Source organism: Peromyscus leucopus, chromosome 2 (assembly GCF_004664715.2).
Source record: "Peromyscus leucopus breed LL Stock chromosome 2, UCI_PerLeu_2.1, whole genome shotgun sequence".
NCBI classification, from domain to species: Eukaryota; Metazoa; Chordata; class Mammalia; order Rodentia; family Cricetidae; genus Peromyscus; species Peromyscus leucopus.
Window position 1 is genome coordinate 116,826,110 of NC_051064.1, and position 18,587 is coordinate 116,844,696.

Here is an 18,587-nt window from a genome sequence, read left to right on the forward strand (position 1 = left end):
TGGCACAGACAGCTCTGACATCCAGTAGGAAACCCTATAACATGCTTGCAATGGCAACTGACCTCTTTGTCATAATTTTTTTCCATTCCTAAAATCTTGGAAATAAAACAAACGGCCACTTCTAATGAGCTTGTTTGGTAAACTAGACCATGAACTCCTTGAAGCCAGCTTTCACCTGCTCTGTTGGTAGCTCTTTCACAAATGTTTGTGAGCTATGTGGATAAAATGACACATATCCACTGTCACCTGATATGTTTCTCATTTCACTGTTTTCCAAAGTAGGTTGTTCACGCTGATCAACTCTGGTCTTGAAATCAAGCTCTAATCACACCCATTTCCCTCCCATAAGTAGGTGGGGCAGTCTTCCTGGGGCTTGAAGACACAAGAGTGTTCAGTGAAAGTGAGAGACAGTCAGTGATCCAGAAGCTGTTGTATCATGAGTGTCTCTGCTCTGAGCCCCACCAGATTCCCAGGAAGCATTTCTGGCTTCCTCCAAGTAGCCTCTGTGCTCAGCCTGCTCCTGCTGCTCTTCAAGGCAGTCCAGTGTTACCTGCGCAGGCGATGGCTACTCAGAGCCACCCAGCAGTTTCCATCCCCACCTTCTCACTGGTTCTTTGGGCACAAGGTATGAAGGGAAGGGAAAGGTGGGTGGGAGAGCATGGAGGATGGTGTCTCAGAGACTGGCCATCAGATTTACAGAACAGAGCTTGCTATAAAACAAGCATAGGTCCTTCATGGGCCACTCTCCTCAAGATGGGACACACATCAAGTTGGGCTCACTTTAGCCACAGGGGCTCCCTGCTCAAAAGAGCCTGGTTTTATTTCTCTGCTGCACACTCCTTCCTCATGCAGATCTATCATCTGTTCTGAAAGCTCTGGACTTGGGAGGTTGTGGTTGGTCCTACCTAAGCCTTTTGCTTTCCAGGCTGAGTAACTTCTGTAACTAGAGTTAGAACTGAGGTTATGGGGCTAGCTTCTGGGGAGTACAGCTTCACCTAACAGGACTACAGCATCTGGCTCAGATCAAGGGAGAGAGCAAAGGTCTAAAAGACAGCACTAAAAGACAATCAAGCTGGGTTCCAATCCCAGGTTCTGTTGTAACCTCGGACCTGTTATCAGAAAGCTGTACTTCGGCCAGGCGGTGGTGGTGCACGCCTTTAATCCCAGCACTCGGGAGGCAGAGGCAGGTGGATCCTTGTGAGTTCGTAGGCCAGCCTGGACTACAGAGTGAGTTCCAGGAAAGGCACAAAGCTACACAGAGAAACCCTGTCTGAAAAAAACAAAACAAAACAAACAAACAAACAAAAAAAAAAAAACCTGGACTTCTTGGTGGTTCCTTGCCCCGGTTTCTCTTCATCCTCAGCTTCTAGCACAGAGCTTGTCTGAGAACATGGCTATTGGTGTGGTAGAATCTGTCCTGTGCATGGTAACAACAGGCAGGAATTTCAGGGGGTGCCAAGTGTGCTAAAGGGACTCACTTTGCTATTGGGCGAAGCAATTGATCATGTAAGCTTACCTAAGACTGAAAGAGCTGCCTGGATAAATGATTTCTAGGTTTAAATCCTAAGGGTCAGGAAAGTTGTTTTGCAGATGTGAAGGCCATTGCTAGAGATGTTCTATTATTCAAAGTCATTTATTTATGGGCTTTCCTCCTGCATACCCATGTTCCATGCTGCTAAGCACACTGTACCTCAGAGACCAATCAAGGGCCTGGCACAAGTCTTCCAGAAAGGAGATGTTTTTAAAAAGCACTTCAGGGGCTGGGGAGAGCCTCTCTCAGCTCCAGGGGAATGGGCACAGAACTAGGCAAAAGGTTGCAGGGAGAGTCTTGTGACAATGGTTACATATTGACCACATTTAAGAGGAGACAGAGTACGTGAAATAAGAGCTAGAACTGAGGTTATATGGGGCTAGCTTCTGGAAAGTACAGCTTCACCTAACAGGACTACAGCACCTGGCTCAGATCAAGGGAAAGAGCAAAGGTCTAAAAGACAGCACTAAAAGACAATCGAACTGGATTCCAATCCCAGACTCTGTTGAATTGTCCTCACCATGTCCCTGAGGTTGTTCTACCCTTTATTTAGGACCAAGAACTAAAACAAGAGATGATTTCTTTTTATTTTACTCTTGAGGTTTTGTTAGTTCATTTTTTGTTTTTTGTTTGTTTGTGTTTTGACAATATCTTGCAAGGTATCCCAGGCTGGCCTGGAACTCACTATGTAGCCTATATTGACTGTATACCAACCAGAGATCCTCTGGCTGCAGCCTTCGAAGTGTTGTCTTGAGATTACAAACACAAGTCATCACATGGGGCACAAAATATTTCTATTGATATCAGATCCCCAAGGACCAGGAGCTTCAAGATATTCTAACACGGATAAAGAATTTCCCAAGTGCCTGCCCACAGTGGTTCTGGGGGACCAAGCTTCGCTTCCAAGTGTATGACCCCGACTACATGAAAGTGATTCTGGGAAGATCAGGTGAGGGTGAAACTCCATCACCACCATAGATCTTCCATTCTGCGTTTATATCCGGGCCTGTGAAGTTACAGGAATAAATGACAATTTAGTTACTAATGCTTAAGTAGTACTTTGTGCATGGTCAGCAATACTTAATTAATACTGTCTTGGTACTTAGCACTGCAACATTAAAATAGTTGTATGAGTTCAATTTATTTATTTTTTGAACTGTTATAATAAATAGAAATAAATTTCATATCTATAGTTACTTGGGTTTGAATCTTCTAATTGCTCTATTTTGTATCATGGATGACTAAGCTACTAGAAACTGCAGTTAACCACAAGGTTGTCTTATTCCTTGGGGTTGGGGATATAATAATCTCTGCTTCTTGATAACTCACTATTCTAATCCCAGAGATGTTTAGCTTCTGATGTAGGGAGGTTGCCTCCCTAAGCCAAACTGTCAAGAAGGGGATGGCAGACAGTGGGAAGTAGCATGAGGCACTGCCAACAGACAGTTATCAAGATTTTATGGTTCTCTCTAGTCTTATCTGCAGCCATTTCAGACTGCTTCATCTTTCTTTGTTTCCAATTAATGCTTCATTTTTTTCAGATCCCAAAGCTAATCGTTCCTACAGATTTCTAGCTCCTTGGATTGGTATGTATAGCCATATTAAAAACCAACTGTGGTCACTCTCCACTTGGGTTTGCTAAGAACTGTATCAACTCATTGAGAACAATGGGAGATGAGTCACTACCTTCAAGATATATCCTTTACTTGTAATTTAATTTCTCTTCTAACCAGACATTAACCTCTTCCTTGTGTTTCCATATCTTCTATTTACCAACATTCGTAGTCTGACATGTATGTCCTCCTTCTCTCACTGTTTAAAATCTTTGTCTTGTAGCTATCATGATCACATTGTAAGTACCGGGGCAACTGGGGAAAACATATTACTGAAAAGTACTAGTCTTTTTCCATTCTTATTTGTCTTCCTGTTTCTCCAAGATCTCCAACGTTTGTCTCTCCAAATTGCCCCTAGTCTTCCAATACCATTGCTCATACACTCATTCACACAACCATCTCTGTCCAGGGTATGGTTTGCTTCTGTTGAATGGAGAGAAATGGTTCCAGCACCGACGAATGTTGACCCCAGCTTTCCACTATGATATCCTGAAGACTTATGTGAGAATCATGGCAGATTCTGTTCATATAATGCTGGTGAGTCTTCTCTCTGTGTGCCTCTCTCCTGCATCTCTTTCACTCTCATGTCCACATACCCACTCATAGCACATACTCAGATTCTACTCTTTAACGTGGAAACCATCAGACACAGTCATATGGAATAACACTCAATTCATTACGTAAAATAGTTTCCTCAAAAGTCAATGCCACAGAGAGGATCCAGATTCGGGGAGGAGAGAAGAGGAGAGCAGAGCAGAGGAGAGGAGGCCACATTCTCACAGCTAAACTAGATGTACCATCATACCCCATATGACTCTAAATTTCTGACTTCATAGTGCTCATTGAACTTTTGATGAATGAAAAAGAGTTTAGATCAAGATGATCCCCATTAGGAAGACATGTGTAGGTCCATGAGCTTTCTTTTCCTTGACTATTTTATTACCATATTTGAGTTTCCATTAGTTCTTTCAAATTTCATTCATCTGTCAGAAAAATGAAGGGTTCCCTGGGGTCCTCTTCATCAAATGAAAGGTTGTAACTGATTTACAAAATTCAAAGTGAAGATATGTTTAATCTTATAATTTTCCTCTGAGAAGTAGGTATTAGACTATAAATATTTTTCACACTTAGTTTTCTAAAAGATGTCTATATTAGCTATTTCTGTTGTTGATGAGATTAAAGAAAGACCTGAGAAGAAGCTGTCAAAGAGAGGGAGGGTTTATTTTGGCTCACACTTCAGAGGATACAGTTCATTGTGGTGGAGAAAGAATGAATAGTTGTTTCATGATCCCAATCAGAAACAGAGAAAGAGGAATACCAACTCTTCCTTGACTTTCTCCTTTGTCCCCCTTCTATTTAATCTAAAATCCTAACCCAGAGAATGGTGATGTTCTCATTCATGGAAGTTCTTACCTTAATTCAATTCTACAAATGCCTACACAGAGACACTCAAAAGCATGCCTCAATGATGTCCTTGGTCTGTCTGTCTTTCTTTCTTTCTTTCTTTCTTTCTTTCTTTCTTTCTTTCTTTCTTTCTTTTGGGAGGGACCTAAAATGTATTTACTTATTTTATTATATTTTTATTATTTAAAGCAATTTAAAATTTAAATATGTTTTAATAATTTTCTTCCTATCCCCTAAGTCCTTCCAGATCCTATCCACCTCCCACCCATCCAACTTCAAATTATTTCTCTAAAATCAAACAAAAACCCAATACAACAACAACAAAAACAAAAAACCAAAACCAAAAAAACAAAATAAAACACTACCCAAAAAGAAAAAAAAATCAAACTGTAACCAAATAAAAGCACACACACAAAAGACTGTGGATTCTATTATATGTTGGTCACATGAGACCTGCTCTGGAGTGGTTGATATACCCAGTATCAATCCATTGGAGAAAACTGATTTTCCCTCTCCCAGAAGGTATAAATGACAGTTGTTAACCTGTACCCTGTAGCTATGTTTTCATTCATTCATTTATTTATTTTAAAAAATACAGCAAAATAAAATATGATAAGCTAAAACAAAAAGTGTCACACAGAAGGTGAACAAAACAAACCAACAGAAGAAAGGGGACTCAAGAGAAGGCACAAGAATCAGAGACCCACTCATTCACACACTCAGGAATCTCATAAAAACACTTTACTGGAAGCCATACTAAATAATCAGAGGACCTAGTGAAGACCTAGGAAGTCCCAGTGCATGCTGCTTCAGTGTCTGTGAGTTCATATTAGCTCTGCCCACGCTGATTTAGAGGGCCTTTTTTGTTGGTGTACTCCATCCCATCTGGCTCTTACACTTTTTCTGCTTCTTCTTCTATGGGGTATCCTGAGCTCTGAGGAGAGGGATTTTATGGAGAAATTCTATTTAAGGGTAAGTGTTTCAAGGTTTCTCACTCTGCATAATGTCTGGCTATAGGTCTCTATATTTGTTCCCATCTGCTGATGGAGAAAGCTGCTCTAAAAATGGCTGAACAAGGCACTCATCTATGAGTGAATAGAATATCATGAGGTGTCATTTTATCACTAAGGATTATCCAATCTCAGGTTCTTGGTCACTCAAGAAGTGTTGAGTATGGCTTCTGTCTAGTGGATAGGCCTTAAGTCAAATAAGACATTGTTTGGTTATGCCCACAACCTTTGTGCCACCATTGCCCTAGCATATCTTGCAGGCACTATACCATTGTAAGTAAAAAGTTTGTGACTGTCTTGTGTCTTGGTGTTTATGTTTCTCTTTTGATAACATGTGGAGTATTTTCCTCTACCAAAGATGCTAGAATATAGGGGTGAAGTCTCTATGTAGGCACCAGCTCTACATTTCTGTGTTCAATGAGTTGTGTAGGTATTGTCTTTAACAATGGGGCCTTGCTGTCAGTTTGTAGAGAGCAAACTCCAGTCTTGGCAATAGCCCAGGTTGTTTGGGGGTCCCTGTGGGTCGCTTTGGCCAGCAACTTAGATGTAACCAACCTCAGTACTGAAAGCTTGGTTTGGTGGCAAGAGATGGCCAGTTGGGACTCAGTCTCCCTCATTATTTGGCAATTTCATTTAGATCACCTTAATATACATATATGGAATTTTCTGCTGCATTAGGTTTCCATACTACTCTTCAAATGTCCCTCAATTTTAGTTATCTCTCCTTGTATTTCCTCCCACAACCCTCGCTTCTCTATCCCTCCCCACTTAATCCTCCCATTCCAGCCCCAACCCCTTTACTCATATTTATCTATTCTATTTCTCTTTTCTAACAAGATCTAGTTCCCTTTAGTCTGTTACTCTATACCTATCCTCTATGGTTCTATGGATTGTAGCTTGATTATTATTGACTTTATAGCTAATATACTCATATAAGAGAATATATGACACATTTGTCTTTCTGAGTCTGGAATACCTCACTTGGGATGATTTTTTTCTAATTCCATCCATTTGCCTGATTCTAGTAGAATTGCTTTGGCTTTCTCTCCATTAAGTTGATGTTGGCCATGGGTTTGCTGTAAACAGCATTTATTATGTTGAAGTATGTCACTTGTGTCCCTAATCTCTCCAGAACTTTTATCATGAAGGGATATTGGATTTTGTCAAAGACCTTTCCTGAATCTAATGAGATGATCATGTGGTTTTTGCCTTTCAGTATGTTTATATGGTGAATTATATTTATTGATTTTCATTTATTGAACAATTCCTGCATCTCTGGGATGAAGTTTACTTGATCATTGTGCATGATCTTTTTGATGTGTTCTTGGATTAAGTTTGCAAGTATTTTATTGTGTATTTTTGCATCTATGTTCATAAGGGAAACTGGTCTGTAATTTTATTTCCTTGTGTCTCTATGTGGTTTGGGTATAAGGATAAATAACTGTGACTTTGTAAAATAAATTGGGCAATGTTCCTTCTGTTTCTACTTTGTGGAATAATTTGAGGAGTATTGGGATTAACTGTGTTTTGAAAGTCTGTCATAATTCTGTGCTAAAACTAAGTGGGCTTAGGATTTTTTTTGAGGGGGTTAGGAGACTTATAATGACTGCTTCTAATTCACTAGGGGTTATAGTTCTGTTTAAATTGCTTATATGATCTTGATTTAACTTTGATAAGTAGTATGTATTGAGAAAATTATCCATTTCTTTTAGATTTTCCAATCTGGTGGAGTATATGTTTTTAAAGTATATTCTTATTCTTTGGACCTCCTCGGTGTCTGTTGCTATGTCCCCCTTTTCATTTCTAATTTTGTTAATTTGCATCTTCTCTCTCTGCCTTTTGTTAGTTTGGATAAGAGTTTGTCAATTTTATTGATTTTCTCAAAGAACCACCTGTTTTTTTTCCTTGATTCTTTTCATTTGTTCTTTGTTTCCATTTTATTGATTTAAGCTCTAAGTTTGATTATTTCTTGCTGCCTACTCCTTTTGAGTATGATATTTTGTCTTTGTTCTAGAGCTTTCCAGTGTGTTGTTAAGTTACTAGTATGAGATCTTGCCAATTTTTTATGTAGGCACTTAGTACTGTGAACTTGCCTCTTAGAACAACTTTCACCATGTCCCATGAATTTGGGTATATTTTGTGTTAATTTTCATTCAATTCTAGAAAGTCTTTGATTTTTTTCTCAATTTCTGTCTTGACTTCTGTCTTGACACTTTTCATTCAGTAGAAAATTGTTCAGTTTCGTTGAGTGTGTAAGTTTTCTGTTGTTTCTGTTGTTAATATCCAGCTTTAACCCATGGTGGTCGGATAAGATACAGGGTGTTGTTTAGATTTTCTTGTATCTGTTGGGACTTGCTTTGTATCTGAATATGGTCAACTTGGAGAAAGTTCCAGGAGCTGCTGAGATGAAGGTCTATTCTTTTGTATTTGGGTGAAATGTTCTGTAAATATCTGTTAGATCCATTTGGTTTATATCATCAGTTAGTTCCGGCATTTTTCTGTTTGGTTTTTGTCTGGATGTCCATTGGTGAGAGTCAGGTATTGAACTCTCTATCAATATGTAAGGGTCAATATGTGATTTAAACTGTAGTAGGGTTTCTTTTGCACACTTGAGTACCTTTGTGTTTGGGACATAGATGTTAACAATTGCAATGTCACCTTGGTGGACTTTTTTCTCTGATGACGTTGTAGTGCCCTTCCCTATAACTTCTGATTAGTTTTGGTTTGAAATTTGTTTGTCAGATATTAAAATGGCTGCACCAACTTGTTTCTTAGATGTATTTGTTCGGAATATCTTTTTCCAACCCTTTACCCTGAGATGATGCCTTTCCTTAATGTGAAAGTTTGTTTCTTGGATGGAGCAGAAGTATGGATCCTGTTTTTGCATCATTCTGTTAGTCTTTTTATTGAGGAATTTAGACAGTGATGTTGAGCAATATCAATGACCTATGATTTTTTTTTATTCCTATTACTTCGTTGCTGCTCCTGCTGCTGCTGCTGATGATGATGGTGTGGGTGGCTGTGTCTTTCTGTTTCTCCTGTTTTGATTTTGCTGGTCTGTGATTGTTTATTCCCTGTGGGTTTTTTTTTTTTTTTGATGTAGTTAACCTCTTTAGTTTGGAGTTTACCTTCTAGCACCTTCTATAAGGCTGGATTTGCAGAAAGATATTGCTTAAATTTTTTTTTTTTTATCATGGAATGTCTTATTTTCTTCATCTGTGGTGATTGAAAGTTTTGCTAGACATAGTATTCTGGGCTGGAATTCTTGGTCTCTTAGAGTCTGCAGCACATCTTTCCAGGCTCTTCTGGGTTTTAGAGTCTCCATTGAGAAGTCTGCCTTTGTATGTTACTTGGTCTTCCCTTTAATAAGCTTTAATAATCTTTCTTTGTTCAGTATGTTTACTGTTTTGATTATTATGTACTGAGGGGGTTTTCTTTTCCAGTCCAGCCTATTTGATGTTATGTATGTTTCTTGAGCCTTGACAGGCATCTCACTTTTTAGGTTAGAGAATTTTTCTTCTATGATTTTGTTGAAAATATTGTCTATGACTTTGACCAACATTTTTCTCCTTCCTCTATTCCTATTATTCTTAGATTTGATCTTTTTGTAGTGTCCCAGATTTCCTGGATGTTTTATGCCAAAGAATTTTTAGATATAACATTTTCTTTGAACTGATGTATCCATTTCTTCTATTGTGTCTTCAGTGCCTAAGTGTGTCTTTCTTCTACCTTTTGTATTTCATTGGTGAATGTAGAACCTCCCTGGTTCCTGTTCAAATTCCTAAACTTTTCTTTTCCAGACTTCTCTCAGTCTAGATTTTCTGTAGTAATTCTATTTCCATTTTTGGGACTTGATTTATTTTGTATATTTCCTCCCATTGTTCATTTGTGTTTTCATAGATTTCTTTAAGGGATTTATTTGTTTCCTTTTAAGGAATCAAATCATATTCATAAAGGCTGTTTTAAGGTCTTTTACTTGTGCTTCAACTATATTGGAATATTCAAGGCCTGCTGTGATAGGGTTGCTGGGCTCTAGTGAGACATATTGTCCTGGCTGTTGTTGTTGACTGTGTTTTTACTCTGGTGTCTAGGCTTCTGGGATTGGGAAGATTATAATTTTAGGTGCTATTATCTGGTTTTGGTTTTGTTGAGTAGGTGTTTTGTTCCTTAGTTTCTGTTTCCTCTGTGGTTCTTAGGAGTGTGTGGTGGCTGTGTTTTGCCTGTAGGAAAATCTTCTGGGTCCTGATAGGTGTGGGCATTGGGGTTCCAGGTAAAATTGGTTTCTGGGTATTGGGACTTGGGAATGGTGATGAGCTGGGGATTATGGAGGGGTTTCACAAGAGGGGGTGGGAAGCAGGTGTTTCACCAGGATCTGCTTAGTTAGTCCCCTGGGAATGGGGGCAGGGAGTGAGGAGAGGCCACAGCAGTATGTCTACTTAAGAGTTGGGCATGACACTAGGTGATTGGACTTGGAGGAATAGAGGAAGGGGCAAAGATCTGCAGCTAGCCCAATTGCTTCCCTGGTTAGAGTAGCTAGTGGGTTCCCAGGTAGTACCTGCTAGGGTTGGGGGCTGGGATAAAGCTAGAGTTGGGAAGGGAGTTTAGGAGTGGAAGAGCTATGGGGTCCACTGGAGATGGAGGCAGGGAAGAAGGGAAGCTGCAGGCGATGTTCTGTTGCAGAGCTGGGGGATTAATTTGGAGGAGCAGAAGGAAAGTAAAAGTCCACAATTAGCCTACCTGCTTCCTTAGCTGGAATATCCTGTGAGTTACCAGGGAGTCCCCTTTTGGTGTTTCTTAATCCAACCAAGCTGACAATGGAAATCAGCCATCACATCATCTGGTACAGGGAGTCAGAAAAATGGTATCTGGAGTGCAGGAAATGAGTCTGGTCTAGTCAGCACCAGCCTTCTTGGAGAGCTGGGGTCAGATCTCTAATTCCATTACAGGATAAATGGGAACAGATTGTTGGCCAGGATTCCACCCTGGAGATCTTTCAACACATCTCCTTGATGACCTTGGATACCATCATGAAGTGTGCCTTCAGCCATGAGGGCAGTGTCCAGCTGGATAGGTGTGTAATATCTCTGAAATATAGGGTCTTTGGTCTTGCCAACTAGTGTGGCCTTACCCAAGAAGCAGATGGAATGCATTAGATACTAACAACAACAAAACACAAGATCTTCCCTTATACAGTAAGAAATTAGGCCAAGATCTAACTCTAGATCAGACACCACCATGCCTCAGATGCACCATGGATTCCTAGAAAGATGGAAGCCTGAATGGCCATGCTATCTTCTGAAGACATGGTGGTTACAAGAGTATAAGACAGAAACAACATGAGTTCTAGTGTTATCCCTGTCCAAATTAAGGGAATTGCCACTCTGTCTCTGGGTCATATCTCTTCATTGTCACTATGTTGTGTTCACAGAAAATACCAGTCCTACATCCAAGCAGTTGAGGATCTGAACCATCTCATTTTTTCCCGTGGGAGGAACATGTTTCACCAGAATGACACCATCTACAGCGTGTCCTCTAATGGCCGCAAGGCCAACAATGCCTACCGGCTTGCCCATGATCACACAGGTTCTGTTTCTTTCTTTTCTCTCCCCTCTTTTACCAGGTTCAGCCTAAAGAGGCTAGCCATGATATCTGAGGCAGATCCAGGTTCTTTGGTCCTGAGGGATGTAAGATGAATTCATGTTGGGTACTTTCTAGTTCAAGGAAGCTAAGACGTAGGGTGCTGGATGCCATGCAGTGGTTACCTGGGGTATCACATTGGTGGTATTAAATGAAATCCACCCCATCAGCACTGAAAAAGATCCTCAGCTGTTATCCCAAGGAGCAGCCTGATCTACATCAGATGTGCTAGACTCTCACACCTTACCCAACCCTTGACCATATTTATCCTGGCCTCTAGGGGGAATAGAGGTTGAGAAAGAGGGTGCATGGGCCTCTTGGGAGCTCTGCTCTTATCTCTGCCTGGTAACTACTGTCCTTGGATAGACCAAGTGATCAAATCAAGGAAGGCTCAGCTTCAGGATGAGGGAGAGCTGGAGAAGATTAAGAAGAAAAGGCGATTGGATTTCCTGGACATCCTCCTGTTTGCCAGAGTGAGTGTGTGAAACTTGATCAAAGGCTTGAGACTTGACCTAGAATCACAGATTGAGGAACAAACATTGCTCTCTCATCTGTGGCCTTTTCCAGATGGAAAATGGAAGCAACTTATCTGATAAAGACCTTCGTGCTGAGGTAGATACGTTCATGTTTGAAGGCCATGACACCACAGCCAGTGCTGTCTCCTGGATCTTCTATGCTTTGGCTACACAACCTGGACACCAGAAGAGATGCAGGGAGGAGGTGCAGAGTCTTCTAGGAGGTGGAGCTTCCATCACCTGGTGAGTGGGGAGTTCAGGATAGAAGAGATTCCTGCCTTCTGGTAATGGGGAGCTCCTGGTCATGCCAGCTCTGTGTGACTTTTAGATTGGCCTCATTTCAGGGACCACCTGGACCAGATGCCATACACTACCATGTGCATCAAGGAGGCCTTGAGGCTCTACCCACCTGTACCGAGTGTGAGCAGAGATCTCAGCACACCTGTCACCTTCCCGGATGGACGCTCTTTGCCCAAAGGTATGAGCTTCGCAGATCAACTCAGCCAGGCAAAGAAGAATGGGAATTCCATGTTTCTTTGGGAGTTCTGAACTAGTGAAGTCTCTAATGACTATCCATTCCTTATCAGTAGTGATGAAGGGATTTTTTTACTTTAAGTTAGAATGTAGTGCGTGAATTGCTTTACGTAAGTTAGAATTCAGCAAAATCTCAGTAAATAAAAATCAACCTCCATATTGAATTTCAGCCTTTAGGCATTACTTGTTAAATTATTACTTGATTCAAAAGAGAATTAGGTAAGTCCTGGAAAGATGCATTTTTTTTTCCTATGGGTGCAGGCAAAGGAGACAGTTCAGGGACTCCCAAGTCATGGATAAAATGTGTTCCACTGTCTGAGGATACCTCAAGTTGATGGAAGAGCTTAACTGATCATCAGATCTTAGTCCCACATCATGGCAGAAAAATACCCACTGGGTCACTTATCATTGGGTGTGATTTCCCCTTCTTTCACACTGAAGCTGTGTAAACAGGAAAAGATAGTCAGTCTTGCTGAGAATGCAGAATCTCATCTGACAAATGGGTATACAATAGTGTGTTTTGGAAATTGCTTGTGAATGTTGAGTGTGGCAAAGTCTCGTGGAAGACATTTGATGAAAGAGAGTTATCACTTCACTCAATATAACAGTGATTCTCAAGTGCTTCCTTGTTCTCACACCTAGGTTCATGGCTTTTGGCAACTAGCCTGTGCACAGTGCTTGGCCTGGCCCACCCTATTTCCTATAACAAAATGACGATTTCCAGCACGTGTGCCATTTGCATACCCATGTTCTCTGCTGAATAAGGGAGCAAGTGCCCTACCCCACCGGCATAACCAGTCTCTCTTTGTACCACTCACTCCACAGGCATCTCAGTCCTGCTCTCCTTTTACGGCCTTCATCACAACCCAACTGTGTGGCCAAATCCAGAGGTAAAAGGGGCAATGGGAGAAGGTCAGGGGAAGGTGTCTCAGGACCAATACCTACTCCTACTCTCACTTCTGGACATTTGGTTCCCTTATGAGTTGAAAGCAGAAGTTTGACTCCTGCCTGACCTGGCCCGGTATTTTCCCTGCAGGTGTTTGACCCTTCTCGATTTGCAGCCACGTCTCCCCGACACAGTCACTCATTCCTGCCCTTCTCAGGAGGACCAAGGTGAAGTGCCCACTGTGTGGAATGTGTAGAGAAAAGGGTAGTCTCTGGATATACATCTAGTCTTTGTGATTCCCTAGGTTTCTACATGATGTCTTCAGGTGTTTGTAGGTGGGATACATTTTCTGTGCCCTACAGAGTTGGTATTTAAGGAGACAACATGGGTTTTTGGCAGATTACTTTTCCCAAAAGTCATATAAATTTGTGTCAGTGTATGTATCAAACTTCAGTTTTGGTGACATTTTCACCATTTCTAGAATATGAATCTTCATTCTTAGGTTCTCCCATGTAAACTTACTCTCAGGCATTTTTTCCTCATCTGTGAGATCTCTTAAAGGATGAATATATGTCCCCAACATTCTCCACCCATTCCAGAACTTCTGTTTAATTCCCCAATCAGTCACAACAATGAGTATCAAAAGATTTTCATGTTTTTAGAATTACATTGAAGCCATGTTTGGAAAAGTACAGAGCCCACTGTGGTAGGATGGACACCAATGAATCTTCTCCTCCACAATTTTGATTTCTAACCCAACAAAATTTTCACTGCATAGGATTTGGCACAGAGAAAAATAACTTGAATAAATGCTTTTGTATGTGAATTTAGCTAATTTAAAAAATAAAATGCATTAGAATATACAAAAGGTGAATATTTTAAATAGTAGTTGAGCAACCGGGTACTCCCCTTAATGACCTCATCATTGATCCCTAAGAGGAACTGTTCATCCCTAGGTAAACTCATTCTAGATAAACAATAAGCTTACAGCCTGTTCTGTGAAAATTGATTCAGTGTGGCAGAGGTCACAACAATGAGTATAAAAAGATTTTCATGTTTTTAGAACTTCATTGAAGCCATGTTTGGAAAAGTACAGAGCCCACTGTGGTAGGATGGACACCAACAAATCTTCTCCTCCACAATTTTGATTTCTAACCCAACACTAACAAACATCCCTGAAATAGCTGTTGAGTTTAAAAGTTATAGTCCAGAGAGCTGCTGCAACAAATAAATAAAGACTGGAGGACTAATTCTATTGTGGAATGTGAATTGCCCAGCAAGTTAATGAAGAAAAGGAAGGCTTTTCTGTGTCCACAATTCTGTGACCTCTGCCATGCTGAATCAATTTTCACAGAACAGACTGTAAGCTTATTGTTTATCTAGAATGAGTTTACCTAGGGAAGAACAGTTCCTCTTAGGGATCAATGATGAGGTCATTAAGGGGAGTACCAGGTTGCTCAACTACTACTTAAAATATTCACCTTTTGTATATTCTAATGCATTTTATTTTTTAAATTAGCTAAATTTACACACAAAAGCATTTATTCAAGTTATTTTTCTCTGTGTCAAGTCCTATATTATGACAGAAACATGGAGACATAGGGTTCTGCCTCTGCTTCATCAACAAGAACAGAAAGCTAGTCTACAGAATCAGCCACCCCTGTGTGAAATAGACATTTCTTTCTTCTTTGATACTTTCATTTCCTCACTGAGAAGTTAATAGAAAGATCCACATTCCTGGCACTGTCCTAGGCCCTGGACTATGCTGTGACCTTGGTGCCTAGTGTCCAAGAAAGAAACAGCCAGGCAGAAGGATAAGGGCTAGCTGCTCATTGTTCTGAGCCTTGAGCATGTGGAGAGAGAGAGAGAGAGAGAGAGAGAGAGAGACAGAGACAGACAGAGAGAGAGAGAGAGAGAGAGAGAGACAGAGACAGAGAGAGAGAGAGAGAGAGAGAGAGAGAGAGAGAGAGAGAGAGAGAGAGAGATTGATTGATTCTCCTTGGCCTCTACAACATTTGCTGAGACAGAAAGTAAGGGCTGACAGGTAAGAGTTGAGTTACAGCCATTCACAGGAGTGTGGCTGCATCTGAGACATCTAGACATGCTACCAGATTGAAAGGATGGGAGGGTTAATATGAAGAGAAGGGATTGGGGGACCAGTGAAGTCTAGGGCAGGAAACTGAAGGCAGCACACAGGGACGTCCCTGGGATAGAATTAGAGAGCAGAGACTGGGAAGGAGCAGGAGCCTGACCACTGAGTGAGAGGCAGGTAGTCAGGAGCTTGAGGCTCCTCAACCTGGTATGCTCTCCAGGAACTTCTCCATCAGCATCCAACTCCATGTTAGGATTATAGAGACTTTTCCCCTGAACAGTAAACCCCAAGAGTGTGATCCATCCCTCCCCATGTTGCCTTGTTCAATGGAATCCATACTGGGGGGAAATCAGAAACTCTTAATGAGGGAGTCAACTAGCCAGACTAGCTGATTCCTTGCATCTCAAAGTAGGATTAGAAAAGAGGGCTATTTGCAAAAGATTAAGACAGCAAGAATCTCGGGCAGTGATGGTGCACACCTTTAAGCCCAACACTTGGGAGGCAGAGCCAGGTGGATCTCTGTGAGTTCAAGGCCAACCTAGTCTACAGAGCGAGATCCAGGACAGCCACCAAAACCACACAGAGAAACCCTGTCTCAAAAAAAAAAAAAAAAAAAAAAGACAGCAAGAATCAGGGACCAGGGCAGAGGCATACATATGTGGCCTGTAAGGAAGGGGGTCAGGCTGAATCCCATGAAAGAGTGCCCTGAATGCCCAGTTCTATGCTAGGGCCAAAAGGACAATGCCTGCACAGCTCAGAACAGAACCTGAGGCCACTTTTTTTTTTTTTTTTTTTTTTTTGGTTTTTAGAGACAGGGTTTCTCTGTAAAGCTTTGTGCCTTTCCTGGATCTTGCTCTATAGACCATAATTTTACTATCTTTTTCTGACCCAGGAACTGCATTGGGAAACAGTTTGCCATGAATGAGCTGAAGGTGGCGGTTGCCCTGACCCTGCTCCGCTTTGAGCTGCTGCCAGATCCCAAAAGGATCCCAGTTCCCATACCAAGACTGGTGCTAAAGTCCAAGAATGGGATTCATCTATGTCTCAAAAAGCTCCAATAATCTTCTCAGGACAAAGACAGCTCCAATGGCATTTTGCCTGCCATTTTGTCTTCCTGTCCCTCACTCTTGTCCCCAGCCCACCTGCTCACATCCCTTTCTTTCTTCCCTCCTTGTTTAACCCCTTCTTAGTGCTTCCTGTCTCCTTGTATTCCTCTCTCACCTTCTTCCAGGATCCCCACCTATTTTTCTCTCTAACTGTCCCCTACCTGAATGCATGTCTGACCTTCCACCTACTAATCTCCGTGACTTCCACCCCACCTGCTCTTCTGGGTCTTTCTTTCCTTTCTGCTGTTTGTGTACCTTTGGATGAGCTTTATACTGATGCCATAAATGATTACAACAGAAGTATGTGCTCTTATGGTTCTAAATATCAGACATTTTACATGATTTCGCTGGGATTAAGCTAAGATTTTCAGTGCCATGCTAGGCCCTTGGCTATTGCGATGCCTCTTCTTTTTCCTTTTCCATAATCTAGAGCTGCATTCCTCAGTTTCAAGAGTGCTCCTAAGTGTTAAAATCCAATACCATTTTTTAAGTATACTTAAAGACACTTCTGTCTCCAGATCATCTCTCCATCTTTCCAATGTGTATGCTCATTTTATGCATTCCATACCATACTGGCCATGCTCATAGTTCTACCAAGATTAGGACACTCATGTCAGAAGATCTATTGTTCAACCAACCCAACACAGTCCCTCATCTATCCATCTATATCTCTCTTTCAAAGTCTCTATCTACCAGCTTATTTTTAAAGCAAGCTTCACTATCTTTTTTCCTCCCTGCAATAAAGTTCACAAGGTGGCATGTTGTTCCTATGCTTTTTGAAAGAGAGGGAAGGAAAGAGAGAGACTATGGGAGGGGGAGATTTTAGGAGGTGACAGGTCCTTTTTGGGACCAGGGAAGGAGGTGGCATCTGCTCTCTGGTATCATGGATTCCCTCCAGACTGTCAAGATGGATCCCACATGCTCCAGGAGGCCTCACCTATGTGACATCTGATACCCACACTTGCTCAACTGTAAGGTTCTCATGTGACTGAGCTTAGACAATGGACTCTTGTCTATGAACTCAGAGGAAGAAACACACCTCTTGTGAAAAAAATATCAGGTTTCCAGGCTATTAGAGGATTAATATCACTCACTAATCAGGCCTCTAGTCTATTTAAGGATTAACATCCCTCACATTTGATTCCTCAGAAGAGTACCAAGTCAGAGCCTGATTTGACCTGAGCAATAAAGGTTTCAGGTTTGGTCAGTCATGTGAGCCTTGGGAACCTTGCTCTTCACAATACTAAAACAGTGTAGCTTAACCATGCCATCTGCCAGCTTGCCTCACATTAGTGTTTGGAAGTTCTTCAGAAGGCTTAATGAATGAACAACTGCCCCATGAGGGGTGAAAAGAGCTTAAAAGGGAGATCTCAAGCAGGTCCTTGTAGCTGAAGTTTTTCTGTGCCCCACCTGGCCCATGGTCGGGACAAATCTCTCCCACTTACATCCCCCAAATAAACACACAGGCTTATATTAATTAAAACTGTATGGCCATGGCTCAAGCCTTTTGCTAGCTAGCTCTATATCTTAAATTAGCCCATAACTATTCATCTATGTATCGCCACATGTTCCCTGGCTTTACCTGCGTCCCATTACATGTTGCTCCTGGGCGGCTCCCTGGCATATCCCCTGCCTTCTTCCTGTCTCTCCCTTTGAATTTCCCACCTGCCTCTAAGCTGCCTTGTCATAGGCCAAATGGCTTTATTTATCAACCAATCAGAGAACACATATTTACAGTGTACAGAAAGATATCCCCCCATCAGGTCCTCCTACACATGATTCCTTGGTGGCCTCCTGCCTCCTGCTCTGTCAATCCTGAAAGAGACAGGATGTCATCAATCCTTCCTGTATCTGATTACTACCTGAGTGTTGTTGCTTATGACCCTGGGGACCATTGCCTACACACATCATCCATACACTTGCATTAAGTTCACTGGGATGTTGCCTCTGCTTCTAGCACCTCATTTGAATTTGAACTTGCTTCTTTTGTTTCTTATAAGCACAAGTTCCCTAATTTTCCAAACTATTTCTAGGTCAAAACCCTGGATGCCATAGAGAGAACTCTCTGAGGCCTTCTGCTTGGGATATAATGTCATTTTCTGCTTCCCTGAGTGGGTTTCACCCCACTGTACTACCTTCAGACAGGGCCTTGATCCTAGTTCCTTGGCTTTTCAGGTAGCTACATTAGTTCAGCTATGTTCTGAGAAAGAACAGAAAAGTTTTTAAAGCACTCTGAAAACTGTATAGAACCATAGAAAG

At 41.4% G+C, this 18,587-nt stretch overlaps 1 protein-coding gene across 1 annotated transcript; it reads left to right on the forward strand.

Annotated features, from left to right (window-relative positions):
* The first annotated feature begins 436 nt into the window (after positions 1–436).
* On the forward strand, positions 437–17,087 carry LOC114706710 (cytochrome P450 4A12A). Its single transcript, XM_028889203.2, has 12 exons — positions 437–625; positions 2,339–2,480; positions 3,073–3,117; positions 3,554–3,681; positions 10,505–10,629; positions 10,987–11,141; positions 11,562–11,668; positions 11,763–11,953; positions 12,055–12,188; positions 13,070–13,134; positions 13,281–13,357; positions 16,115–17,087. The coding sequence occupies exons 1-12, from the start codon at positions 437–439 to the stop codon at positions 16,281–16,283; spliced, it is 1,527 nt and encodes a 508-aa protein (XP_028745036.1). The 3' UTR covers positions 16,284–17,087.
* The last annotated feature ends 1,500 nt before the right edge of the window (positions 17,088–18,587 follow it).

What these genes read in the sequence shown, in the direction of transcription:
- LOC114706710 (XM_028889203.2), top strand. Translation starts at nt 437, where the DNA reads ATGAGTGTCTCTGCTCTGAGCCCCACCAGATTCCCAGGAAGCATTTCT. An exon ending in ACTGGTTCTTTGGGCACAAG is followed by an intron (nt 626 to 2,338) that starts GTATGAAGGGAA and finishes TATTGATATCAG; the next exon opens with ATCCCCAAGGACCAGGAGCT. An exon ending in CTGTGTGGCCAAATCCAGAG is followed by an intron (nt 13,135 to 13,280) that starts GTAAAAGGGGCA and finishes TTTTCCCTGCAG; the next exon opens with GTGTTTGACCCTTCTCGATT.